The 26,634-nt window shown below is 55.4% G+C and overlaps 1 protein-coding gene across 10 annotated transcripts in view; it reads left to right on the top strand.

Annotated features, from left to right (window-relative positions):
• Positions 1-24,784, top strand: part of LOC105463799 (IQ motif and Sec7 domain ArfGEF 3) — a 113,247-nt gene extending 88,463 nt beyond the window's left edge. Inside the window, exons 6-15 of one of the 10 annotated variants that reach the window (XM_071072400.1) lie at positions 2,495-2,617; positions 2,982-3,148; positions 7,404-7,543; positions 9,675-9,800; positions 11,674-11,773; positions 11,979-12,140; positions 15,302-15,394; positions 17,442-17,491; positions 18,583-18,636; positions 21,108-21,245. In XM_071072400.1, coding sequence (XP_070928501.1) covers positions 2,495-2,617; positions 2,982-3,148; positions 7,404-7,543; positions 9,675-9,800; positions 11,674-11,773; positions 11,979-12,140; positions 15,302-15,394; positions 17,442-17,491; positions 18,583-18,624 — 1,003 coding nt within the window. In that variant the 3' untranslated portion in view covers positions 18,625-18,636; positions 21,108-21,245. Of the gene's footprint in view, positions 1-2,494; positions 2,618-2,981; positions 3,149-7,403; positions 7,544-9,674; positions 9,801-11,673; positions 11,774-11,978; positions 12,141-15,301; positions 15,395-17,441; positions 17,492-17,575; positions 17,660-18,582; positions 19,647-21,090 lie in introns of those variants that run through there. The other 9 variants (XM_011711107.3, XM_071072401.1, XM_011711109.3 and 6 more) reach the window with 9 other exon arrangements.
• The last annotated feature ends 1,850 nt before the right edge of the window (positions 24,785-26,634 follow it).

Below are 26,634 nucleotides of genomic sequence, written 5' to 3'. Positions count from 1 at the left end.
GGGAGGCCGGGTGCCAGGACCTCAGGGTTCAGAAACAGGGAAGGGGCGGGGCACATGACAGATGGGGACAAGTCCTGGAGAGCCACTCAGAGAGACCAAGGGCCTCTTCCTTGGCCTCAAAAGAGTCAGCGCCCTGGGCTGAGAGGGTGGGATGTGGTCGCTCCATGCCGCCCCCACCAGTCCGTGGCGCACTTCACATCTTCATCTCTACCAGTCTTTTTCTGTCTTTTCCTCTTCCCCTCCTGTCCCTTTCTCTCCTCGTGTCTCTCTGTCTTTCCCCCTTCCTCCCTCTGTCTGTTTTTCACTTGTTCTTCGTCTCACTCTCCGGTCTTGCTCCCTTTCTGGGATCTCTCTCCTGCCTTTTCCTCCTTGCCTGTCCCTCTCTCTCCTTTCTCTCTCTGTCTGTCTAATTAGACTTTCCTTGACCTTCGCTGCCCCACTCCATCTCTCTGGCCCAAACACTCTGACTCCCTTGATGCGTGACCACACTGGTTCACCTCCTCCAGGCTCTGTCTGTACCCATCGGACCACAGCCTCTTGGTCACCAGCCCTGGACAGTGTCACTGTGTGGCTCCGTTGTGCCCAGTTGCTGACTCCTGATGGGCTGGGCTATGGGAACACACGGATGTGGCCGCATAGGGCCTTTGGTGCTCACATACGGCTGCAGAGGGTACAGGGTGGAGGTGAGGAGGGTCACTGGGAAATCAGAGTAGCCTCTCACCTGGCTGGCCCTGGAGGCCCCTGTTCCCCAGCCGGCACCTCAACCTCAAATGCCCTGATCCTGGTGCTGCTGATTCTCATCCTTGGGCAAGATGCTGGCCTCCACCCCTAGCCCCACCCTCACCTGCCCACCATCCCGGCCAGCAAGCCTGAGAGGAGCGGGCTTTGACCAAGCCAAGGACGACTCATAGCCTGAAGATGGCCATGGGCCCTGCCTGTGGGAGGGAGGGGAAAGGAAAGAGGAGAGACTCCCAGCTCCCTCTTGGCACCCCCGCCCTTTCTAAGGGCCTTTGGTGATGCGCTTTCCTCCTTGTTCTCCCCAGAAAACTGTGGGAGAGGCAGAGTCCACGGACCCCCAGGTCCTGACCACCACCACTCTTGCGTCTCCCCTCGTTTTCTCCTAAAAACTGACAGCAGAGTTGGGGTCTCCACGTCTTCTGGGCAGTGGGCACAGAATGGAAGCTGAGGTCATGGAGGAAGTGGGTCCTGCTCAGAGCTCATGTCACCATCCCATGGCCACTCAGCAGGCGTTTTCTGTGCCCTGATGTGCTGGGCAGGCAGGCCAGAGGACCATGGGAGCAGAGAGGGATTGCTTGCCAGCAGTGGGCAGTGTCGGGGCAGTGTGCAGGGGCTGTGCCATAGCCGGTGGGAGGAGACTGGGGTGAGTGGGTGTAGAGTGGGCAAACGTCAGCTCCAAGAGCCCAATCTAACACGCTTGGTCTGCTTCTCCCAAAGGGAAAGCAATGCCCAGGGGACATTGGGTCCCCTGCTTTGCCAGGCCTGGACTCCTGCCTCGCTGCACATGGCCCTGGGGACAGAGCACCCCAAAGGAGGGTGAGGCAGGGTGAGGGGGCTGGGAGGGTTCGGCCTCAGACCCTGCAGTGCAGAGTCCCCTGGATCGGGCTAGACCAGAGGAAGGTGCCTGCTTAGCTGGGAGAACTGGCATGTGACCGCCCACACACACACTCTGAAGCTCGGGATGTTCAGAGGCAAACCCCCCAGGGTTGGAGGCAGCGTTTCAGAGGTAGCAAGGCCCTTGGGGAGCAGGGACTCCAGCTTCCTCCTTTTTCAGAAGGGCACACGGAGGCCCCAGGAGTGAGTGGGCGAGCCAGAGTCACACCAAGTTCGTAGGAGGGCCAGGACCAGAATCTGGCCTGCGTGTCACGCTGTCCCCTCACGTTAAGCGCATTTGTCATTTACTCTTAAGAGGCCATGCCTCCCACCACAGTCTCCCCTGAGGGCTGGGGCAGTTGGAAGGAGCTGGGCTGCAGAAAGCCCCAGGGGCTTGAGGGGCTCTGCTCCTTACTGCTCAGCCTACAGCAGAAGGGACCCAAGGGAGGACTCAGCCACCTCAAGACCCAAATGAGAAAGTGAAATTTAAACCTGGGAGAAACGCAGGCTCCTAGCAGTTCTCTGAAAGAACAGAATAAATGTGTTTACTGTATTATTTATATTGAAAGCTTTGCTTGGGATAATCTGAGGTTAAGAAGGAAGGAATTGGGATTTGGAGTCAGAAGATCCGAGTTCAGCCTCCCTCCACCCCTGTTTCCTAGGCCACCAAAGCCTCTCCTGGCCTCAGGGTTTGGGCTCTGAAAGGGCTACTGTGGGAGATGGGAGGAGATGGTCCTCTTCGGGCATTAAAGGGAGAACCCCGGGGGTGAGTAGCCTGAGGGGCCCTGCACCCGTCCTGGCTGGGAACGGAGGCCAGCGGGAATGGGTGTTGGAGGGTGCTTAGGGGGCTGCCTGACCTCACACCCTCCCTGCCTGCCCTCAGCTGCGTGGTGGACGAGATGGACTTCTCCAGCATGGAGCTGGACGAGGCCCTGCGCAAGTTCCAGGCACACATCCGTGTGCAAGGAGAGGCCCAGAAGGTGGAGCGGCTCATTGAGGCCTTCAGGTAAGGCCACTTCCCAGCTCCACTCCCCAACAGACCCCAGGTTGGGGAAGCCCGGCCGCTGTGAGCCTGGGAGATAGGAGATGTTATCAGGAGGGTTGGACATTGGGCCAGAAACACCCCTTCTGGTGTGGGCAGGATAGGCTGGGGAGAAAGAAGTGAAGGAAAGAAAAGGGACTGACCCCTTGAGCTCCCCAGGCTAGAAAGGTGGGGCATTTGGGGGTGTGGGGAAGAAGACCAGGGTATGGGACAGATGGTGGTCTCCCTGGACCTAAAGCCTTTGGAGAGTTGGGATATCCCCTGGATACACCCTCCTTTGTTGGGCCTGGGGGAGGGTGAGCGGGCTCTGCATCTGACCCGCCCACAGCCAGCGCTACTGCATGTGCAATCCTCAAGTGGTGCAGCAGTTCCACAACCCCGACACCATCTTCATCCTCGCCTTCGCCATCATCCTCCTCAACACCGACATGTATAGCCCCAACATCAAGCCTGACCGGAAGATGATGCTGGAGGACTTCATCCGAAACCTTCGAGGTGAGGAGGTGGGCACTGGGGCAGGAGGGGCAAGACCATGGCTCAGGCCCGGTCTGTGCAGCGTGCATTCTGTGAGTCTGAGCCCCTATCACAGATCATCACCTGCTCTCTGGGCCTGGTCACCCACAGCAAGCTGGGAACATTAGTTGTGTGCCAGGCGGCTGGGGCATTTCCAAGAGCCACCGCCACTGCAGAGCAGCAAGCACCCTTGGGCAGTGCCTCTTGCCCTCCATGGAACGTGGTTGGCCTCTAGGCCCGTGACACCAGAGTTGCTGGCTCAAGTGGTGCCAGCCCTTCCCCTCCACAACTTATGAGGAAGGAGCCGGGAACAGGGCCTTCAGGTCCTGGGTCCATTCAAGTCAGCCTTGCAGATAACTTTATGGCACCAGCCATTAAGAATCCCCGATTCAAGTCTCTCATCGATGCAGTGCGCTGTCTGGCAGGGAGCAAACCAGGACTGGCAGACTGTGATGTGTGCTCAATTGATTTTTTTTTTTTTAGCCTTTAAAAGAATCAAAGTTATACATCCACATAATTTAATAAAGTCAAATAATCCTACAAGGCTTATCACAGAAAAAAATTAGTCCCTGCCTCTCTCACCACTCACCTTCTCCAGAGGCAACCACTTTTGACATTTTTAGCTATTTGTGTTTCTTCTGTATCGATAAACCGCATGCTTATGCTTCTCTGTTTTTTTCTATCCCTTTTTTTAACTGGCATAAAGCCCAGACTGTGAGTGTGTGTGCCTGAAATTTGATGAATGTGTATGTTCGTGTGCATTTATGCCATCACACCCGGATCCTGATCTGGATCATTTTCACCTGCCCAGAATGTTCTCTCCTGTCCCATCCCAGTCAATACCTTTGCCCAAGAGTAACAACTATTCTGCCTTTTATCACCATTGACGAGTCTTGCCAGTCCTTGAACTTCATCTAAATAGGGCTATACAGTATTTATACTTTGGTATCTCGTCTCTTTTATACACTGCTCCTTGTTAATTATTACTTCTGTCACCCAGGCTGGAGTGCAGTGGTGCAATCTCAGCTCACTGCAATCTCAGCTCACTGCAACCTCCACCTCCCAGGTTCAGGCAATTCTTGTCCCTCAGCCTCCCAAGTAGCTTGGATTACAGGCGTGCACCACCACACCCAGCTAATTTTTATATTTTTAGAATAGACGAGGTTTCACCATGTTGACCAGGCTTTTTTTGAACTCCCTACCTCAGGTGATCCACCTGCCTCAGCCTCCCAAAGTGCTGGGATTACAGACATGAGCCACCACGTCTGGCCCTTGTTAATTATTTTTATTTTAAGCATTATCTATTAATTCCCCATTATAGAATGTAAGGATTTAGCCCTCTTTCATCCACCTTCCCCGACCCATCCCACTCACATCAGCGGTCATGTTGTTAAGGTTCTGCACACACACTCCAAAGCTGAGTCTGCAAGTGCAGAATGATTGCAACTCCCTCCTATCTCTACTTTCCTTGGAGTTAATGCTTCTCTTTCCATTTGCTTAACTCTCTGAGGACCTCCCCTGATTCAGCCCCAGCTTCCCACCCTACGTGTCAAGCTCCTCTCCATACATCCAGACCTGGGAGGTGGTGCAGGAGCATCATCTTCGGGAGCCTCTGGTCCTGCTACGGTCTGGACAGTGGCCGGGCCAGGGCACAGCCGGCATCCTGGGCCCTCCTTCCCTTGCTCTCATGGTAGATTCCTGGTTCCTGCATGTCAGAGCTTCCTCATTTTTACTTTACTTCCAGAGAAAAGGCCATTTTTGAGAACTTGCATTTCTGAATGTATGTTTTTCTGTCTTTGACCTTGGTTGGGAGTTTGGCTGGGGATAGAATTCCAGCCTCAAAACACGCCAATCGGGATTTCAAAGGCATTGCTTCATTGTCTTTTAGCTGCCAGTGCTGTTCTGCCCTCCCAGCTGCTGGCCTTTTGTCTGTTACTCTTTCTCTCTCTCTGAAAGCTTGCAGGTTCTTCTGTCTGCCCTTCGTGTTCTGGATTTTCACGATGATGTGCCTTGCTACAGTTCTTCTTTCATCCCTCATGCCCAGGGCTGCATTGGTCCTTTCCATCTAGAAACTCATGTCCTCCAGTCATGGAAAGTTTTCTTAAATGTTGTATTTGATCATTTCTGCCCTCCAATTTCTCTGGACTCTCTTTCTTGAACTCCTGTTATTCTGTTGGTAGATCTCCTAGTCTGATCCTCTAACTTTTATAGTTTTATACCTGCCATCTTTGTTTACTTCCTTGACTTTCTGGAAAATGTCCCTCAGTGCCATCTTTCATGTTTCCTACCAAGTTGTTCATTCCTGCTGTCATATTTTTCATTCTCAATAGCTCTCTTTTGTCCTCTCAATGTTCCTCTTTTATAGCATTTTATTCTCACTTTGTAGATCCAATATCTTCTCCCATCTCTGTGAAGATATTAATATTGGTTTGTTTGTTTGAGTTTCTCCCTGCTTGCCTCTATTTCTTCTGGAGTTCTTTTTCTGTTTTTCCCCACATTCCTTTCTCTTTCCTGGTATAGACTTTCCAAATGCAGTTGATGAAATCTGGTTGTTCATTCTTATTTAAAGTGAGACACCAGAAAGCTGGTGAATAACTCTGTGAACACAGGTGGGGGCTGCTGGCTGGTGGACTTTCTTGTAGGGTGATTTAGTTAAGCCATTTCATTGGGAGATCCCCACTGCAGTATCTGAAGACATTTTTTTTCTTGTTCTGCCTGACACCCAGAAGATAAATGTCCAATCTGTTGCCCAGAATGTATGATTCTGGCTGCCAGAGTTCTGAGATCTTTAAGTGGGAAGTGGGGTTGAGGGTTAATATATAGATATCAACTTCATCCCCCACTTTTCAGCAGAGTCCCACCCTTGGCTGTGTGTAGGGTCCCTCAGCCCAGAGTTCTAGAGAATGCACTCCCAGTCTTCTGCTGGAGTGAGGAGGGAACAGGGAAGCGCAGCAGCTTTCTAACCCATTTTCAACCTGTTTTCCTATTTCCAGCCCACCTTCACCTTCGCTTTTAGGGGTTGCTGTTACACCAGCTCTAAGCCGTTTGGTGGCTGTGTGGTGTTCGAGCGGCTTCTAGCCTCTCTGCTGGTATAGGTTTCAGCTTTCTCAGGTTTGCTAAATCCATCCACTTAGTTATCCACTTTCCAGGTCCTGGGATGCCTGTGCCTTTGTTCCTGTTCTGTCTTTGTGGGTTTATGCTTTTCTACAAGATTCCTTTCTCCTGAGTATTCAGAAGCAGCAGAGGCATGCAGCCTGCCACCTTGAACTGGAGGCATCCATATACTCAGCCTTTCTCCTTGCTTTTTCTTACCCACAGCCTGATTTCCTTCAGCCTCCTTGACTGCTGCATGGCTCATTTGCCTGACTTTAAGAACCAAGATCAGATGTGGAAGAAGCCAGAACAGGCAGGGAGCTGTGCAGAGAAGGCATGGTGTCCTTTCAGTAGCTGGGAACACTCCTTTGAGAGATGCTTGCCAAAGTTGCTTTATTTTTAATTTTTCCATCATAAAAGAAGCATATAGCCATTAAAGAAAGATTTGGAAATAGTAGAAAGAAGATATTTTAATTGCCTGTTTCTCCAAAAGAAATGTGTTTGCTTTTTGGCATATTTCCTGCCAGTGTTTTTTTGTTGCCAGAGTTTTATCATTACTATGAAGCAGGAGGTGGAACGGGGTGTCCTCGCCTGCATTGCCATTGGGTCTGCCTGCTCCCCCACTGCTCCCAGTGAGGGAGGAATCCCTTCAAAGACTAAGCTCTCAACTCCATGCTTCCCACTGGAGGGGAGGGGAGAACCCAGGAGGAGGAAGATCCAAAAGAGAATGAAACAGAACCTCCTTGTGATGCTAGAGTGGTAGGGCGGAGCTGGGGGGTGAGACAAGCACAAGGAAGATGATAGAACTGCGGAGGCACAGAGGGTTGGCAGGAACATGGAGGTGGCATTTGGCCATTGGGAAAGAGGCCTGGGAGGGGGGCGCAAAGACTCCGCTTGACGAACATCAGGAGGTGAGGCAGGAAATGGGTGTTGGGGCCATATCATATCATTAGTTTTGGTGCCTGGCTAAGGAACTTGTTCTTAATTGAATGGGTATGAGGCACCAGGCATTGAAGGCATGGCAAAAATCAAGACCACCCGCGGGGAGCTCCAGGCTGGATGGGGGTCTCTTCTGTCTGGCTCCAGCGCTCTGACACCCTCCCTCCCAACCCCACCACCACCCCTGCCCACTCCACATTGTTAGGTGTGGACGATGGCGCTGACATCCCCAGGGAGCTGGTGGTAGGCATCTATGAGAGGATACAGCAGAAGGAGCTCAAGTCCAATGAGGACCACGTCACGTACGTCACCAAGGTGGAGAAGTCCATCGTGGGCATGAAGACAGTGAGTGTCCACAAGCCACCTATCTTCTGTCTCCTTTCCTTCCTTCCTTCCTGGCATCTCTTCCCATTCTCCTCCTTACCTTTCCGAAACTCTTTCTTCGTATTCATTCACATAATAGTTATGGAGTAGCTACTGTATGCCAGACACTGCATCTTTTTTTTTCTTGCCTAATTTCCTCACTGCCTCTTGCCACCAGATACTGCAGCAAGACAATCTGAGATGAGATGTCAAGAAGCATGGCCTGGTGGTCTAGGGTGGAAGCATCTGGGTGGTCAGATGAGATTTAGTATCCCTTTCCTAGGACAGCATGACTACTAGGCATTCCTGGATGGTCCTGATGAGTAGAAGGCAGGAAATTGACTCAATAGGCTCTACGCTGTGGCATCACCATAGAGGTGCCTTACTGGTAGTGACCTGTGTCCCAGGCAGCATGTTCCAAGCCTGCAATGATTTTTAAAGTGGGCCTTCTCTGTCGGCTACACTTTATACTATAAAGGATGTCATGGGGGTTCCAGTTCCTCCTCCTCATATTGTTGGCTCAGGGGACAGTTTGGGAGAGTTTGGAGACCTCTTCTGAGGCTCTGCACTAGGCTCCCTCCACCCAGTCTGTGCAGGGACAGCGTTTTCTGCTTTGAGAGCCTTTATTGCTGAGGTCTTAGCATCTGTCTGGTTGCAAGCAACTGGTTTGTCTTACACGCTGGAGTAGACACCAGGTGTCTCTGTGATCCCTTCGCGCTTGCACACTTGCATCTGTGCAGTAGAGAAAGGGTGGAGGTGTCATATCTGCAGGCTGCTGCCTGGGACAGGGGATGCCCTCAAGGTTATAGAGGGAAGCAGGTTGACAGTGGCTGGATTGGAACAGCCTGAAAGCTCTTCTCAATGTCCTTTTCCTGTCCCTCTATCACCTCATTTACTGTGGCTTAGTGGACCCCTTCTCCTTGGCTGTGCTCCCCAAGAGGCATGACAGGGATGAGCCCTGGGGACATGGGGTGAGTATGTGAGGGAAAGAGCCTCAGAAGAGGAGAGAGAAGGATGAGAGTCAAGTCCAGGCCCCACCACAGAACCGGAGCCCCTCCCCTCTCCCTCCACAGAGCCGGAGCCCCTCCCATCTCCCTCCACAGAGCCGGAGTCCCTCCCCTCTCCCGCCACAGAACCGGAGCCCCTCCCCTCCCTCTCCACAGAACCGGAGAGCCCCTCCCCTCTCCCTCCACAGAGCCGGAGCCCCTCCCCTCTCCCTCCACAGAACCGGAGAGCCCCTCCCCTCTCCCTCCACAGAACCAGAGAGCCCCGCCCTTCTCCCTCCACAGAACCGGAGCCCCTCCCCTCTCCCTCCACAGAGCCGGAGCCCCTCCCCTCTCCCTCCACAGAACCGGAGAGCCCCTCCCCTCTCCCTCCACAGAACCAGAGAGCCCCTCCCCTCTCCCTCCACAGAACCGGAGCCCCTCCCCTCTCCCGCCACAGAGCCGGAGCCCCTCCCCTCTCCCTCCACAGAGCCGGAACCCCTCCCCTCCCGTCTCTACAAAACTGGAACCCCTCCCCTCTCCCTCCACAGAACCGGAGAGCCTCCCCTCTCCCTCCACAGAACCGGAGAGCCTCCCCTCTCCCGCCACAGAACCGGAGAGCCTCCCCTCTCCCTCCACAGAACCGGAGAGCCCCGCCCTTCTCCCTCCACAGAGCCGGAGCCCCTCCCCTCTCCCTCCACAGAACCAGAGAGCCCCGCCCTTCTCCCTCCACAGAGCCGGAGCCCCTCCCCTCTCCCTCCACAGAACCAGAGAGCCCCGCACTTCTCCCTCCACAGAACTGGAGCCCCTCCCCTCTCCCGACACAGAACCGGAGCCCCTCCTCTCTCCCTCCACAGAACCAGAGAGCCCCTCCCCTCTCCCTCCACAGAACCGGAACCCCTCCCCTCCCGTCTCTACAGAACTGGAGCCCCTCCCCTCTCCCTCCACAGAACCGGAGAGCCTCCCCTCTCCCGCCACAGAACCGGAGCCCCTCCCCTCTCCCTCCACAGAGCCGGAGAGCCCCTCCCCTCTCCCTGGGTCCCCGTCTCCTCTTCTGGAAAATGGGCGCTGTGGCTGGGGAGGCCTCGAGGCCTCTGGTTTCTCCCGCTGAGCGCCACGCCCGCGTGCAGGTGCTGTCGGTGCCCCACCGCCGCCTGGTGTGCTGCAGCCGGCTCTTTGAGGTGACGGATGTGAACAAGCTGCAGAAGCAGGCGGCTCATCAGAGGGAGGTGTTCCTCTTCAATGACCTGTTGGTGGTGAGTGGCCCCCCGCTCCGGGACTGGGCTGGGCTGGGGCTACCCGCTGCCCTGAGCAGCCTGGGCAGGGTCCCTGAAGTGGGCAGGAAAGGACGCCCAGAGGTTTCAGACGGAATGCCTGTTCCGTGGGACGGATCTGTCTTCATGGTGCTCTCACACCGTGGGCGTGAGGGGGCTCAGGCAAACATGCTAATTCCTACTTAATAAGTCGTGACACCGAGACATCAAATGATCTGCTCGTGGTTGCACAAACTGTTAACAAACTAGATCCCAGACCATTGGCCTCTCCACGTTACAGGAAGCCCAGGGCAGGGAGCGCACAGGGCAGGGAGCGCACAGGGCAGGGAGCGCACAGGGCTGTGCCTCACACCCCAGGGCCTGGGAGGAACAGGGCCTACCTAGGTGGAGCATGCTCTGTCCCTGGGCCTAGGCGAGGCTGGTTTATCTGTGTGTGTGTGCGCGTGCACATGCATGCACACATGCGTACATCTGTATCCACAGACACTCGTTCCTTGCTCTTTGAAAACAAGTATCCATTCAACAAATATTTAATCAGTGTTGACCCTGTGCCAGGCATTATTGTAGGTCTGGAAAACTGGTGAGCAGGACTGGAACAGGGCTTGCCTCTCCCATGCACGGGCCCTGCCTCTAAAATGATCACAAGCCTGAACGACCTCTCACCACCTCCACTACTACGGTCTTAGCGTGCGCCTGGTACATTCAGTGAACCACATCAGCCTCCACACGGCTCTCCCCACCTCTAGGGTTCACCCCCTGAGAGCAGCAGCGTGATCTCTCTGGAGTGCACATTAGGCCACGTGTCCCTTCCCCTAATCTGCCTCCCTGCCCTCTCCTCAGCCCTGTGAGCCGCCTCCCTTCTGTGGGCCAGGCCTTTGTACTTGCTGCTGCTGCTTGCGAAGCTCCTCCAGACCTTGCACTCTCCTCTTGCCTTCCTGGCCTCCTTCTTTTCATTCAAGTCTCAAATCACTTTTGATTCCTTACCCTATTTCATTTTCTTCAAAACACTTAGCACCTTGGTTTTGTTTTTTTTTTTTTTTTGCTGTTATGCTTTATTATTTGATCACCTGATGGACACTGTGACACTCCACATTCCATAAGCACTTTGAGGGCAAGGGCTCTGTTCTGAGTTCTCCTGTATCTCCAGGGCTCAGCTCACAGAAGTCTCCGAATAGAAATTTGTTTATTAAGCAACCAGATGACTTTACTAAAATAAGCTTTCATTTCAGTAGGGGAGGGAGATAGAAAATAATTAAGAAACAGACAAACAAGATAATATCAGATTGGGGGAAGGCACTATGAAGGCTGCAACCAGGTGATAGTACGGAGAGTGACTGGAGTTAAGGGCTGGATTTGGGTTTGCTGTGGTTTGTTTTCTAGAGGGGGTGGTCCAGGAAGGCATCTCTAAGGAGGTAGCATTTGAGACTTAAGTAATGAGAGTAATGCAGCTGTGCAAAAAGCTGCCGGGAGAGCTGTGAAATGGGAACAGCGTATGCGAGGGGCCCACAGTGGAACCGAGCTTGCCCTTCTCAAGCTACAGAAGGGAGGACACCGTGGCTTGGGCAGAAGTCCAGAGTAAGGCAAGGATCACATCAGGTGGGTTTTACAGACCAGCTCAGGCTCCGTGGCTTGGCTTCTGAGTGCAGAGAGAATAATGACTGTAGGGTTTTGTGCAGTGAGGACGCACATTTTGGTACAGTGTGTGTACATATATGTATGTATCTGTATCTGTATGTGCACGTTCATCACTGCATGTGTTTACTTCTGTGATCATGCCTCCCCCTGGGTGTTTGTGCATCCATGTTTCCATGACTGTCTGCTCATCAGCACATGTCTATCTCCCTCTCCTGAACAGATTCTCAAACTTTGCCCGAAGAAGAAGAGCTCCTCCACATACACCTTCTGCAAGTCAGTTGGCCTGCTGGGCATGCAGTTCCACCTCTTTGAGAACGAGTGTAAGTCTTTGACAGCCAATGTAAGTCTTTGAGAAAGAATGGATGAATGAAATGGCTGGGGCGAGTTGAGGGAGAAGTGCTGGACAGCAGAGTGGATAGAGGCATGAGTGCCCCCAAGACCCCGTGCCCTCCTCATGTCTGGCTGGCTCCAGCCCTCAGCTGCTGCTGCTCACAGCCCACTGGGGGCCTGGGGTCTGCTTTCCAGATTACTCTCATGGCATCACAGTGGTGACACCGCTCTCGGGCTCCGAGAGGAAGCAGGTGCTGCATTTCTGTGCCCTGGGCTCGGACGAGATGCAGAAGTTCGTGGAGGACCTGAAGGAGTCCATTGCTGAGGTGACAGAGCTGGAGCAGATCCGGATAGAGTGTAAGGACACAGGCTTCCCGAGGCAGCTGGTGGGGGTTCCCATTCAGCAAGGGACAGGGGTAGCTTGAGACAGACATGCCTGACTCCAGGGAGCAGCGCAGCCCTGCCCTGGCCCCACTTCGGACCCTCCCCATCTCCAGGCCCCACCACACCACACTCCCACAGCCCGGGTGGGAGCACCAGTTTCCATGTTTCTTCACAATTAAAGTGAGGCTTGCTAGAGTGCACACACATGTGTACACAGATCAGCCGGCACGTGGGGTTGCATGTGGGCCTCTTGGAACAGAGAGCTCTGCTATGTTTTACCAGGATGACCAAGCGAGCTGGCCAGGCAGGCCCATGGGGCTCTGGTGCTTTTCTTCCCACCAAACCGTCTGCTGTTACCTCCCCCGCTGTGGCCCAAGTCTGTACATTGCATCTGGTTGGCCTCATTTCTTCACTCTCTTTTAATCTTGAATCATCCCTCCACTTTATTTTCTTTAAAACATTGTCCTTTTGAAGAGCCTAGGCTGCTTTCTTACTATCCCTCATCTTACAGTAGTCTCTGTTCCTCTAAGGAAGGCTTAGATTCTAGATTATTCCATTCAGGCATTTTAGAGAATATGTGGGTCTCCTTGTATGTCCAGGTGGTTTACTGTCCGCTTTGGGGTTAAGGGAAGAGCAGCAAGGGCCTGCATCCTGTACCCACCTACAAGCTTGTACTGATTAAGCATCACAGAGGCTCCAGATAGCCTTTAAGGGAGGACGAAATAACAGATTCAGAAACGAAAACAGAAAATGAAAATAGGCTTCAGGACTGCCTGTATGGCCACTTAGTTAAAAAGTGTTTCTAAATTAATATCTGCCCATTAGGCGCTAGGAAAGGCAGGGGGAGATTTTGAGCAGGGGATCAATGTGACAGGCTGGTGCTTTTGAATCATCATTTTTGAGGTTCCTACTACACGCTAAGCAGTTTATTTCTATTTTGTGGATTATCATAGTGACACTGCAAGGTAGGTGCATTGACCCCACTCTACAGCTGAGGCTCAGAGGAGTTCAGCCGTGTGTCCAGGTTGTGCATGTTAGAAGTGGAGGAGCTGTCATTTTCATTTACGTTTGATTCTATACTTTCACTCAGGAGTGAGAGAAGAGGTTCTGTTTATTTTTTCTAAGGAAACAATCTAAATTGGGGTAAAATGAGATCCATCAGACTGGGCTCTAGAACTCAGGTAACTGCTTGGTGGGGAGGGGTGCATATAAACTCCCTTCCTTCAATCTGTTGGCTTATTTGAGTTCAGTGCTGAAACAAACAGATTCTTTTCAAGGGCTGCACTGGATCCCCAGAGAGGCCACCCCTGCTGTTGTTCTGGAGCATTTTCAAGAAAGCACCTTGAAATGGCTTCACCTCTCTCATTGTCTGACTGTCCCAGATGGCTCCGCACTGCCCTGGGGGGCCATAGCACACCAAGTGGCACCAGCATAGGTGAGAGAGGCACCTTCCTCCGTCAGCGCAGGAACAGCATTTACCCCACTTCCCAAAGTCCCAGAGGAGCAGACAGTGTCAGAATCTGTCATGTCAGGAGGTGAATATCCTCTCCTGCTGCTTCAAGGGTAAAAGAGCAGGAAGAAAGGCTCATGCTGGCTCTTAGTCTTCACTGGAGAGAAAGGGAAGGAACAGCTGAGGGAAGAGGAAGGGCAGGCCAGGGAGACAGGGAGGAAAGGAAGCCAGGAAAAATAAAATAAAATAAAATGGGCTGGACTCAGTGGCTCACACCTGTAATCCTAGCACTCTGGGAAGCTCGGGAGGGAGGATTGCTTGAGCCCAGGAGCTCAAGAACAGCCTGGGCAACACAGCAAGTCCTCGTCTCTACAGAAAAGAAAACGGAAAACAGTATCAGCTACCATTTATTGAGGACTTATTATATGTCAGGCACTGGACTAATTCTCACGACAGCTTTCCATAGCGGGCATTATTTTCCTCATTTTACAATAAGGAAACAGGCTAAAAGCACTTAGGGAAGTTGTCCAAGTTCGCAGTCAGTGACAAAACAAGGTTTGCATCCAGTGGCCCAGGACTCCTCACTTGTAATTATGATGCTAATTTCTCCAAAGCCAAGAGAGCCCCTCTGGGGGAGAGAAACAACTCTCAGTGCAGTAAAAATATTTAGCATTGATCGATGGTGTGATTTAGGCAATCAGGACAAATTGTTCTGGTTTGGGGGCCTACAGTTCAGTGTCCCTGGTTTCTAGACAACCAGAGAGACTGAAAATGGAGCCCAGGAGAGTAGCTGTAATAAAAGGAACTTGAGTTATGTCTCCTGGAAAAGAGAAGCAGGAGGAGTGATTTAATAATCCTGTCAAATCTCCAAGGATGGCAGCCGGCAGTTCTGTAGCTCCACTGAGAGAAGAACAAGAAGGAACAGGTTTCCAATCCGGTGAGAGGAATTAAAGTTGAGTACCTAGACAGATGTCCTGGCCCTGCAGGCTTGCAACCTCCACACCCCTGGTATGGACTTTCCTCCTTGGGAGAGCTTTGAACACCTTGTGGAGGCTCAGCCGGCCAGGCAGGCTCCATCCTCCCAGGTGCTGGGCGGAGAGGTGAGGTGTCACCCCTGTCAGCAAACTCTGCTGTGCCAGGTGCTTCTCACACAATGTAACAAAACTGATACAGGTTGGAGCAAAAGTAATTGCGGTTTTTGCCATTACTTTCACACGCACCTTAATACTTATGGAGTACGGGTCACTAGCCAGGCCTTGTCCTCAGTGCTTTATGTGTATTTCTCCACGCAGTCCTCTTAATGACACCTTGAAGCGGGCACAGCTGTCCTCTCAAGTGAGGCATGGAGAGGTTGGGTAACTTGCCTAAAGCCACACAGCCAGGGAGTGTCAGAACCAGGATTCAAACCCAGGCAGTTCACCTCCCTCACATCAGCCTCTTCTGTGCCTCTCTGATGTTCAAGCAGATATGATCATCCCCATGTACAGATGAGGAGACCGTGGTTCCGAGGGGGTATTTTACTTGCTATTCAGTGGTGGGGCCAGACCCGAGGTCCGTGTTTCACAGCATGTGCTGGGACCTCTCGGCTTCTTCCTCCCCTTCCTGCCTGCCCCTCATTTCCTCCCTTACTTCTGTGTGTTTGAGGTTATGATTTCTCTTGCTCACGGGCCTTTCCATTCCTTAGGGGAGCTGGAGAAGCAGCAGGGAACAAAGACACTCTCCTTCAAGCCCAGCGGAGCCCAGGGGGACCCACAGTCAAAGCAAGGATCGCCGACAGGTGAGCCTCGGCTCTGCCCAGGGCGCCAGCCCCCATGGAGGCCACTCAGGGACCCTGGGTGTGGGTCCTGGGCAATCTGTAGGGAGAGTTGCCCGTTCCCATGGCATGTTTCTTTCTGCTGAGGAGTGCCAGGCTTGCCTTCTTTAATCTCATGGGCTTTAGTGGTGGGAGTAAGGAGGAAGGCAAGAGAGAAATGTGTCTGTCCATTTTGCAAACTGCACCGGAGTTCTGGAGTCTATGTGAGATGTCACTGTCTGCCCTGGAGGAGTCAGGCAAGAGTCCTGGCATCCCGGGCCCAGCAGGGAGGCCTTCCCTCCTGCAGCCAGGCTGTCTTGACGAGACGAGGTCAAGAGAAATCCCATGAGGAGCACTCTCCAACCAGGCAGTATAAGAGGGCAGGGTGACCAGAAGGATCTGGATCTTGCTCTTCTCTGTACAGTCCCTTCACTAATGAGGCAAAAGCACTCCCTAATCCCTGGCTCAGGTCAGCCCACCCCAAATCCAGAGAGACCCTCAAACTCCACTTCTCTAATGGTTTCTCCAGTTGAATTGCTCACTCCAGCCAAGTCAAGTTGGCTCCAGAGGTGGCACCTCCTTCAGCCAGGTTCCCTAGACCTGCGTCCTCTGTCCCCAAGGGCCCCTACCTTCCACCTCCTACCCCAACCTTACCCCCACCTGCAGGGGATCAGGAAAAGTTTCCACCACCTCCCCTCCACCAGCCCCAAATAAAGAGAACGAGGAGAGATGCATGAGAATTCAGTCTCATTCCAGTGACATCCCAGCAAGCCATCCACGACTGTCCACCAATTAGTTAACTCAGTCACTTACTCTTACACTCAACAAACACTTCTCGAATGGCTGCTGCCCTGTGCAGAGCACTGGAAAGCCAGGATCATAGCGAGAAACTCCAGTGGCCTCCACGCGGTCCATGACCCGCCACAGTTGGCCCTGACTCCTGACTTGGAACAGGCAGCAGCACGGGGACTGGTTACGGCAGCGGGGACTGGTTACGGCAGTGAGGACATGAGATTCGCTTTCCGAGCAGGACATGGGGCTGTTTTTGCTCTGTAGAGGTTCTCACTGGGATGGAATCTTCCCTATATGGGTTTGACCTGCCATCGTGCGTCCATAATTCTCCACGCGGCCTGATTTCAGTTGGCCTCTTCATTTCTATAAGGTCATAGGGCACGGGTCGCTGCTTGTTTTCTCAGCTGTGAAACCCCAGAGCTAGCCTCAGAGCTAGCCCTCAGCTGCGTATTATTCCCTGCCAGATGCCTGTCCCCAGGGACACGACCAGGGACGTGTCCCTTAGTCGCTTCCACAGCTGGGTCTGTCTCATTCCCAGACAATGGTGCAGCTCCTTCTACTGCTGCAGGAAGCAGAGGACTGAGCACAGCAGGGGGAAACTGGCACCCCCAGGGGTTGGGAAATGAGAGGGGCTCCTGTGGGGGTAGGGGTGGAAGCCGGGAGTGACTCAGCCAGAAAGAGCCAATGAGCTATCCATGGAGGTCCGCAGGGTCCCTGCTGCTGTGCCAGGCCAGCCAGAAGGCCCTCAGAGTAATTACAGAGCCATTATCGGCTTTTACTGTGCCAGGCACTGCGGTGAGTGCTGTGCAGGCCTCAGCCCATTTGGTCCTCCCCCCTCAGCCAGTCTGCAGGGCTGGGAGCAAAGAAGTGTGGCTCACACTCAAGGAGCCTGTGATCCACGGAGGCTGATGAACGTGGCGCCCACAACCCAGGCCTCCTCCAAGCCAGCTTTCACAGTTCGTACTGGGGAGGCTTTGACTGTGGGTAAATCAGATTCCACAATGCCAACATGAGAAAGAGCGCCAGAGATCTTCTAGTCTGTGGCAGCCCAGAGAGATGTAGCATCTCGCCCAGGTCACACAGCTTCTAAGTGGCAGAGTGGGACTCCCAATCTCCGCCCCAGTGAGGAGCAGCGTGACCCCAAGTCTTAGCTGCAGAGATGCTTGAGGGGCGCAGGGGAGGGGCAGGTAGCTCATTCTCAGCCAGTAGAGAATGAGCCCTGTGCTCTTTGCATTCAAAGCCAAAAGGGAGGCCGCGCTCAGGGAGAAGCCGGCGGAGAGCACGGTGGAGGTAAGTGGAGCCCTGGTTGCCCAGGTGAGTGACTCCCTGCCCCCTTGTCCTTCTTCTCACCGTCTCTGTTATTTCTCTTCTCAGGTATTAATCAATGCCTCCCCAGCCCGACTCACCATTTTACCAATTTCAAGAGATACAATTAAAAGTTACTGCTAGCATGGGTAATGCCACTGTTCCAGCACCTGATTAAGCCTCGAGCTCTTTCTCCCCTTTCCCCAGCCTGCTGCCCTCCGAGGCTGAGCTCCCAGACTAACACAGTGGAGACGGAGCTCATGACACCCTAGGGCCATCCTTCCTGTGTGCCCCCAAATCCACCTCCCCAGGAAATGCTCACTGCTCACTGCTCCCCCAGTACTTGCTGTATCAGAGAACCTCACATCCCCTTCCCCAAGTCCTCCCACCCTCCATAGCGGGGAGCCTGGGCTCCCCCGGAGAGTCACCCCTCAGGCCAGGCCCCAAACGATCACCTCTGGGGCAGACCCTGCCCTCTTGGACACCTGGGGCCAGGTTGGAGAACTGAGACTTGGGGGCCGGAGGGAGGGGGGCTCCTCCCTGGAACAGCTGGTCCATCTGGAAAGCTGGCCATGGCGTGGGGATGTGTGCAAAAGAAAATGAGACAGAGTAGGGTGGGGCTGTCTTGGGGGCTTTCCTGGGGTAAGAGCGATAAACCTGAAGACTGTCTGTGGTGGAGGGGAGGCTGCCCATCTCCACGTCACATAGCGAGGGACTGCAGAAGACCCAGCAGCAGCTGGTCCCTGCCAAACCCCCACAGTGCCACCTATGGGAGGAGCGTGCAGATGCCCCTACAAGCCTCGTGAGCCCCAGCCCTCTCCCACTGGGTCCTCCTGCACCCCAGTGAGTCCCAGCTCCACTCCTTTCCTGCCAGGCCTCCCGGAGCCACCAGCTGCTCATATAGTCACCTCCCTTCCCAGCCCCTACTTCGAGCCGGAGGGAGCCCCATTAGGTGTCTTATTAAGGTGCCCTACCCACCAGTCTGACTAAGCCCTGGGAAGAAGCAGGACACCCCAGGGGAGCTCAGTGTCTTCTCTCTCTCCCACGGCCCTCCACCCCCCACACCGTGTCTGGAGGAGGCACCTTTACAAGGAGGAGCTTCCTGCCCCAGCAGCTGACAAGCCCCCAGGGTGGGTATTCTATTCCCCGCCCCCTCCACTCCCCATCCTCCGCAGCTGCCCGTTCTTGAGCCTTGCAGATAAGCACACCCGTGCCCAGCCCTCTGTTCTGTTCTGCCAGCCCTGCCCTGCCCTAGCCTGAGCTACCCAGGGAGGACAACCAACCCCACGCTCTCCTCCCTTCTGCCCTGCCTAATGGCATATGGCTATCTGCAAGGCTGCCACCCTCAGCTAGCTCCAGGGCCCCGCCAGCCTCTGCTCTCCTGCGCAGAGGGCAGCCTCGCCTCCCATGGCCTCAGCTGGACCCCAAGCGCTCTCTCCTCTGCCCTCTCTCTGCCGTTGCTGGCCAAGCCCCTCTGGCAGGTGCTTCTCCATCTTCTCTGAGCTGTTCTGACCTGCTGCCCATGTTCCATCCTCTGTCTCCCCCTTCCCCTCATTCATTCTTTCATGAGCAGGGAGGTGAGAAGGGGGTCAGAGGAGAGGACATTTTGCTGTCACTTCCTGCTTTACACTCACTGACCACTAAAGAGAAAGGATCCAGACTGGGATGGGGCCGGGGGTGCAGTGGAGGGACCAGAGCAGGGGAGGTAAACGGGAGGCGCAGGCTGTGGCCCAGAGCGGGCGCTGCGTGGGGAGCCTCAGGGAGAAGAAGGACTGCTCAGGGGATCTGGACTGGGACAGCCAGACATTCGGCTGGGGAGGGCTGCTGCCACGTCCAGGTGGAGGGAGGCAGATGAGCACAGCCTGTCCTGGCTGTCTCAGGCCCCGTGTCTCCTGGGGAGGAATTCAGAACACAAGCAGGAGGGGGAGGAGCGCGTGCCCCCCAGCGGCTTCTGCCTGAGTGAGGACCCTGGAGGGATCCCCAGAGGCAGGTGGGCCCCAGCCATGCTCCGTACCTGCCGTGTCTTGGAAGGACAGTGAGGGGCTCAGGGAACCTTGGTTGGTTTAGGGGGAGGACCTCAGGCCTGGAAAATGTGCTGAGGTTGGAGGCTGAGAAGGAAGAATAAAGCCGGCGACATGCCCAGTGTGGCAGTTGGGCTCGTGAATATTGAGGGGCAGACAAAGGCCTGGGGAGCCTCAGGAGGGAAGTTGCCCGCTGGGAGTACACAGGTCCGGGAACGGGTGTCCCTGAACTGCACCTGCAGCCAAAACACAGGGTGAGGAAATGCTGGTTTAGGGTTCCGGGGTCGTTTTGGGCTGGGCCAGCTGGGTCTAGGCCTGGGATGAGGTACCTCCCCTGCAGCTTCCGTCTCCCCCTCGGCGCTCTGAGCAGCGGCCCCAGGTGGTGCTGCCCGAGGACAGATGGCAGCCCAATAGGAAGATCCTCAGCCCAATAGGAAGATCCTCAGCCCAATAGGAAGATCCTCGGCCCAATAGGAAGATCCTCGGCCCAATAGGAAGATCCTCGGCCCAATAGGAAGATCCTCGGCCCAATAGGAAGATCCTCAGCCCAATAGGAAGATCCTCAGCCCAATAGGAAGATCCTCAGAGAGGAGGAGGGTCCCAGCCTCCCCCAGAGGACCCAGGTGTTTGGAGGGGATTGTGGGGTGTCATAGCGATGGGCAGGGGAGCTTGGGGGTGGAACGGTGTGAGGAGTTAAATCCTTCTCCTTCCAGAATCCTCTAGCCTCCCTTCCACCCATCTCCTCCACCTCCCGCTGCTAGCAAGGAGAGGCCAGGCTAGTTCACAGTGACCTCCATGTCTGAGGGCGGAGGCTCATGCCCCGCCTTGGGGATCAAGGTTGGAGCCCTCTCTGGGGATCCCCTCCTGCAGCCAGGCAAGTTAACCAGGACCCAGCTTGGGCCAGAATGACAGCTGGGGAGCTGACTCTGCCTCGGCTGTTTGGGCTGCTCTCGAATGCAGGGTCACGGCCTTGGGGAGTCTGGGAGGACAGGTAGGTCCAGATCACCCTGTGGCATTCTGGGGTTTAAGCCTCTATGACGTCAACGGTACCAGTGATTCTTCCTCTATAACAGGGCTGGAGGGAACAGAGAGACATGAAAGGCTCAAAAATGCTTGGCCCTGTCCCTGGGTCTGCCCTCCTTTGCCTCAACACACTCCTAGGAGGTGGGGAGGGGCAAAGACTATGGCCCCTGCTTTCAAGCTCAGAGTGTGGTGGAAAAGGAGGTGAGGAGGAGTTTTCCCATGGCCTAGGGACACCCAACAGCTCCGTGAAGTCAGGCGGCAGAGGAACGCAGAGCCCGTCTTACAGATGGAGAGACTGAGGCCACAGTGCGACGCCGCTCACAGTCAGTGGCAGGACATGCCAGCCTCTCGACTCCTCTCTCCCGCCTGGGCAAAAGCCAGAGTCAGAACCCAGTCTTCTTGCGGGTAGAGAGATGGAGAGAGGGTCAGAGTGAGGGCTGAGAGTGGGAGGGAGGCCAGGGGAAGCTCAGGGCAGCCTGTCCTCGCAGCTGGGAATTAGTCTTGTAACATTTCATGCTTCTCTGGCTGTTTCTAAACTAGGTGTCAATTCACAACAGGCTTCAAACGTCCCAGCACAACTCCGGGCTGGGGGCCGAGAGGGGAGCGCCGGTGCCGCCGCCAGACCTGCCGCCTAGCCCCCTGAGACAGCAGCCCCCGTCGCTGCCGCCGCCGCCACCCACACCCCCGGGCACCCTGGTGCAGTGCCAGCAAATTGTCAAGGTCATTGTCCTGGACAAGCCCTGCCTGGCCCGCATGGAGCCCCTGCTGAGCCAGGCTCTCTCCTGCTACACCTCGTCCTCCTCTGACTCCTGCGGCTCCACACCCCTGGGCGGCCCCGGCTCTCCGGTCAAGGTCATCCATCAGCCGCCGCTGCCCCCGCCCCCGCCCCCCTACAACCACCCTCACCAGTTCTGTCCACCAGGCTCCCTGCTGCACCGGCGCCGCTACTCCAGTGGCTCAAGGAGCCTGGTGTAGACTCTGCCCCACTCCCCTCCTGCCCCGGGAGGGCTGGCCACTGGGGGGCCTGGGCTGCCCCTCCACTGCTTCCCACACCCTGGCACGATGCGTTCCTGGTCACTGATCACCATCATTTTGGGAAGAGAATCCCAATCCTGGCACCTGGGTTTGCCTCATCCAACATCCTTCCCTTTCTCAGCTGCACCCCGACTCCAGTTCTGAAGACACACCTCACTCTCCCGGGGCCCTACGCAGCCAGACCCGGCGAGGCCTCCTCTTCCCCTGGCCGCCACGTTCCCCCTGGACCATGGACTGAAGACACTGGAGCTGAGGCTCTAACTAGCTTGCAGGCTTTGAGTCTGTTAGTGCCTGGGGGCCTCGGGCCATGGGGCAGCAGCATGAGGCTGGGCCGGCCGGCAGTGGAGCACTAGACTGAAGGCGGCTGGCTCGCAGCCCAGAACTAGTGCCTCCGTGGCTGTGCTAAGGGGAGGAGGGTTGGTCCCGCTCCCTGGAGGGACAGGTGGGAGAAGTGAGGGTGGGGGCTTTCTCTGCTGCCCCCACCCCCAAGCCTGGCGCTCTCAGGAGGCTACTCCTTGGTCCCCAGGGACGTTGGCTGCCCTGACCATGTCCTTCCCCTCCTCCCGGGGCCTCTGCTTCCTCAGGAGCTGCCCAGACTCCAGAAAAGCTTGGAGAAAGGGAGGCAGGAAGAGGAGCACTTTAGCGCTCTGCGGGTCAGTTCAGCAGGGTCATAGGATTGTGAGGTCATGGATCTGCAAAATGCACCTTTTTAAAGAGTTTCTTAGTTCCCCAGCCCCAGCTAATACCCGGCCAGTGCCGTGTGCGCACAGGCATGTGCACATAAACATGCATGAGAACCAGGCCGTTCCTTCCGTTGTGCAAGCGGAAGTGGAGACCAGTGATCTGCCCAGCAAGCGGAAGTGGAGACGGGGCAGTGATCTGCCCAGCAGAGATGGGGCTCGGCGCGAGGCAGGGCTCCCTCTTGTGTGAGTCTGTGGCCTCCAGGAGGGACTTGGGTGCAGAGGTAAGCAAGAAAAATGGGCTCCAGAAACATATGCATTTCCCCTGCACCCCTCAGCCTTTAAATATTTCCCCCTCCTAGAAGGTTCTAGACCTCCCCTTCCAGCAGGGGTGCCCAAGAGTCCCTGGACCCTCAAAATTGCAAAGGAGGCCCAAGCATGGCTCACTGGCCTCCCAGGGCCCAGCAAGATGGGATAGCCAGCCTTAGGTGGCCCCACGAGCTCAAGCCTGGGGAAGATGAAAGGCAGCCACCCCAGAGACTACAGGAGCCGTATCATGGCCTGCCCAGTCAGGCCCTATCAGGACGTGTCTGTCCCAAGCCTGGCCAGGCTCCAGTTCTGTGCCAGCAGCTCATTGCTGTCCTGTGTGCAGGTCCCCCCACACTTGGAGCCTGTGGTTAAGGCCTCCTGGGAGAGGAAGTGAACATGAGTCAAGTGTGACATGGACTTGAATCTCCCCACCCTTCCCCTGCCCTGCCCCACCTGCAGTAGCTAGGCCAGTAGGAAGCAAGGATCATTCCCGGCTCTCAGAGGTTCCAGATGACCTAGTTTCATTTCGTGTGTGTGTGTATGTGTGTGTGTGGTCACTCAGACGTCACTGTGATATCACCCAGTGAGTCTATTTCTGGCCCTGTCTTTGTCGGCCCAGTTTCCGTAACTTGCAGCCAATTTGCCCTCTCCCCTGTGGCTGCCAGCCCGTCTGCCCCTCCGTGTCCTTGCTGCTGTGGCCCTCCTCTGTTTTCGGTAACAGATGCTCCAGCCATTGCATTTCAGAGTGGAGCAGACAACAGATGGGGTGCACAAATTCAGACACCTTTGATGCCCTTAGCCAAGGCAGGGATCGCCCTTAAAGTGAAGGCCTGGACAGGAGGTGTCAGGGACTTGGGAGGAGTCCTGGGGATGGGAGTGGAGGAATCTTAAAATGAGGGAAGCTGAAAATAGAATGAAAACGATGACTAAGAGGCAGGAGTGCTAGGTATGGGGGAATAGGAACTATGAGCTAAATATACTTAGGGGGTGGGGGCCAGGGACACTGTCCCAGACAGCCCTAGCACGACAGGCAGGACCCTGTCCCCTGCTCACATAGCTCTTCAAGCTTACAAAGTACCCTCTCCCCTGTTGAGGGGCACAGTAACCCCAGGCCCTCCCTCCCACCTCAGCTGAAGCCCAGATCTTCCAAATTGGAACCAGCAAAAGTCAGGGCTGGCGCGCATGTGGGCCTCCATCTGAGAAACTGGACTCTCAGGCACCTCAGGGCCCCTGCCCAGGGCAGAGGCCCACCCCTTGGGTTGGTGCAGTGGCTGCCCTGGGCCCCACTGGCAGCACAGGGAGCCTCCAGGAAGCAGCCCGGCCTGGGGTCAGCTTCCCATGGAGCCAGTCCAGAGCTGGGAGGGGCATTCAATCCCTGAGGGCCTGGGGCAGGACACAGCTGCCCTCCTCACTGTCAGGGGAAGCAAGTGCCCAACATCTGTAACCCTTCCCTGCTCAGTCCCCAGGCCAAGGTTGGGCCTCCTCTCCGTCCCCGTCGCTGTCCCCAGAGCCTAGACCTCGGGGACCTGGGAAAAGCCTCCTGCTCCCTCCCGAGGGCAGCAGACAGAGCAGGGCCTCCAGCCCCCCAGAGGACCAGTGGGTGCTCTTAGGCCTTCCTGCTCTCCCAAGGTTGCGGGGACAGTAGAGTGCTGACTGAGCCCCAGACTCAATCACCCAAAGATGGCCCCACTCTATCCACTCCAGACCTTTGGGAAATCTGGGTCCCTCTCCTGATTTGATCCATTTGGCCCCAACTCCAGAGCCTGGAATGGGAGATGAAACTAGTTTTCCACCCACTTTTGGGGAAATCCCACCCCCAGGTCTCTAGCAAGCCCTGCTGACAGCTTGTCCTGGAAGCCTGCCTGCCTGTCTCCACGGGTGTCGATCCAGCACACACTGATCAGCCCTGCGTCTTCGGGCCCCTGCGCCACCAGTCCCCACGGCCCGCCAGGAGTCTCTGTACCCACTAGGCTTCCCTGATGACCATCTATCTGTCCGTCCCTGTGTCTGCTGTACGTCCCTCCTGCTGCACCCTCTCCCCACACACCCGTCGCCCATAAGAGAGAAACCTCTCTAGGGAAAGGCAGGGTGGCTCCACCCAGCAACTAATCCAAATGGCAAATATTTTGTAACAAAATAGCCCAGAGGTATTTTATCTGTTCAATTCATAGAGTTTTAGAGATTATATTGAAAGATGTCACTTGAGCAAACTGTGTCGGTGCAGCTTCTTTTGCTCTCCTAGCAGGGAGGGCCCGCCTTAAATCAGAGCATCTCTTCGGTGAGGATTTGAGAAGGACACGGATGCCCTCAGCCTCTCAGGCTGCTCTCCCCTGGCCACAGCAGTACTATTCCTTTACCCCAGGGCAATGCACTCATGTCCCATGGTTAGGAACCCCCGTCTTCCATAAAGGAGACTTGGGTGTGGGAAGATAAGGTAAGTCTTCCTATGGGTGGGCACTGGCAGAGCTGGGGATAGGGCTAGGAAACTGACCACCGTGTGTGTGGGCCTGACCCCGCTAACACATGCATACACCCCTCACTCCACCTCCCTGACCACACACACACACAGCTTCCAGCCGGTCCAGAAAGCAGGCTACAGTGGAGACCAAAGGCAGCTTTGGAGGGAGGAGGCCCCACGGCAGTCAGTACACCTCTGGGGGGGAGAGGAGGACCACCTCTGGCCTGCTTGGCTTTCTGCAGTGAAGAGTGAGGGTTTATCAGGGTGCGGGGGAGGCCATCCCACTGGCCATGCCAGACGTCGGCTCCCAAAGCCTGACTTCAGTGGCAGGGTCTGGTTTGTCCAGCCCCGGGCTCCAGTCTTCCTGAAATGCAGGAGCAATGGGGCCCATGAAAGGACTGAAGGAAGACGGTTGGGGACAATGCACAAAGCCGCAGAGAGCAATTCAGCAAACATATGCTGAGCCCCACAGTGTGCCAGGTCCCCTACTGGGAGCCAGAAGGGATGCCAAGGTTCTGGGAAGGATATGGATGTGACAGTAACCAAGTGGCTGTGAGGAAGCAGGGAAGGCTGGAATGAGGATTGGGAGAGGTGCAGGGGCCCAGCCAGGTGCTCACAGCCAGGTGCAATGCTCAGCTCAGCTCCATGGGGCTTGAGATGGGTGGTTCTCCTGGTCGGGGAGAGAGGAGAGCGCCTTCCAGCAACACTGAGTCATCAGAGGAGAGCAATTGGCTGCCCCAGGACACCTGAGGGCACCCAGCTCTCCTGGTGACCAGAATTCTGAACACCTAGAAATCCCAACAGCTTCAGGACCTTCCCCAGGCTGGCTCCTGTCATTCCCAGCTAAAGGGAAAGGAAGCTTGACCTCACCCTCTTCCCAGGAAATGGGAAATTCCAGAGTAAGCTGGAAGCCAGCTATGACCTGTCCCATCCTGGGAAATCTCTGACCTGAGAAGCTGAGGACTGACCCCTTGAGAGCACTCTGCGGGGAACCAGCTCAGCCCGGGCCTGGGAGAGAGCCAAGGGCCAAGACGGCCCTGCTGCTCTCTGTGCCGGATGCAGGCCTATGGCACCATTCTCCAAATCTCGGTTCCCTCAGCTCATCTAGGATGAATACTTGTCCCTCCGGTGAGAGGAAGACCATCCTGTTCTGACAGAGCCCGTCTGGTGGTCCAGGCCCCTCTGTGCCCATCTGCCGTAGGGATGGAGAGCTACGGTCCGTGCATCTCCCTCCATAATGACCCTTTGCAGATGGGAGAATGTCAGACTCATCAGTCATTGACTTAGAATGCTCCTAGTAAGGGGTCCCGGGACGTACTGGTTTCTGGCTGAGAGCAGTGGCCCAGAGCTCGTGCTGGAAATCAGGATGAACTGAACGATAAGTTTGTGACCACCGGCTGAGCACTGTTCTAGGTGCTGGGGGCTATGCAGTGAAGGGGACAGGGAAGGTTCACACTGGGCGGTGCCATCAACAAGAAATGGAGCAGCTGCCTTCACATAGAGGATGGTGACCCAACTGGAGTGATGGGGAGAGCCTGTTTTAGGGTGAATATTCAAGGAAGGCCTCTCCAAGGAGGAGAATTCAACAAGGTCAAGGTCCGG

Source organism: Macaca nemestrina, chromosome 10 (assembly GCF_043159975.1).
Source record: "Macaca nemestrina isolate mMacNem1 chromosome 10, mMacNem.hap1, whole genome shotgun sequence".
Taxonomy (NCBI): domain Eukaryota; kingdom Metazoa; phylum Chordata; class Mammalia; order Primates; family Cercopithecidae; genus Macaca; species Macaca nemestrina.
This window is presented reverse-complemented; position numbering and strand designations above follow the sequence as displayed.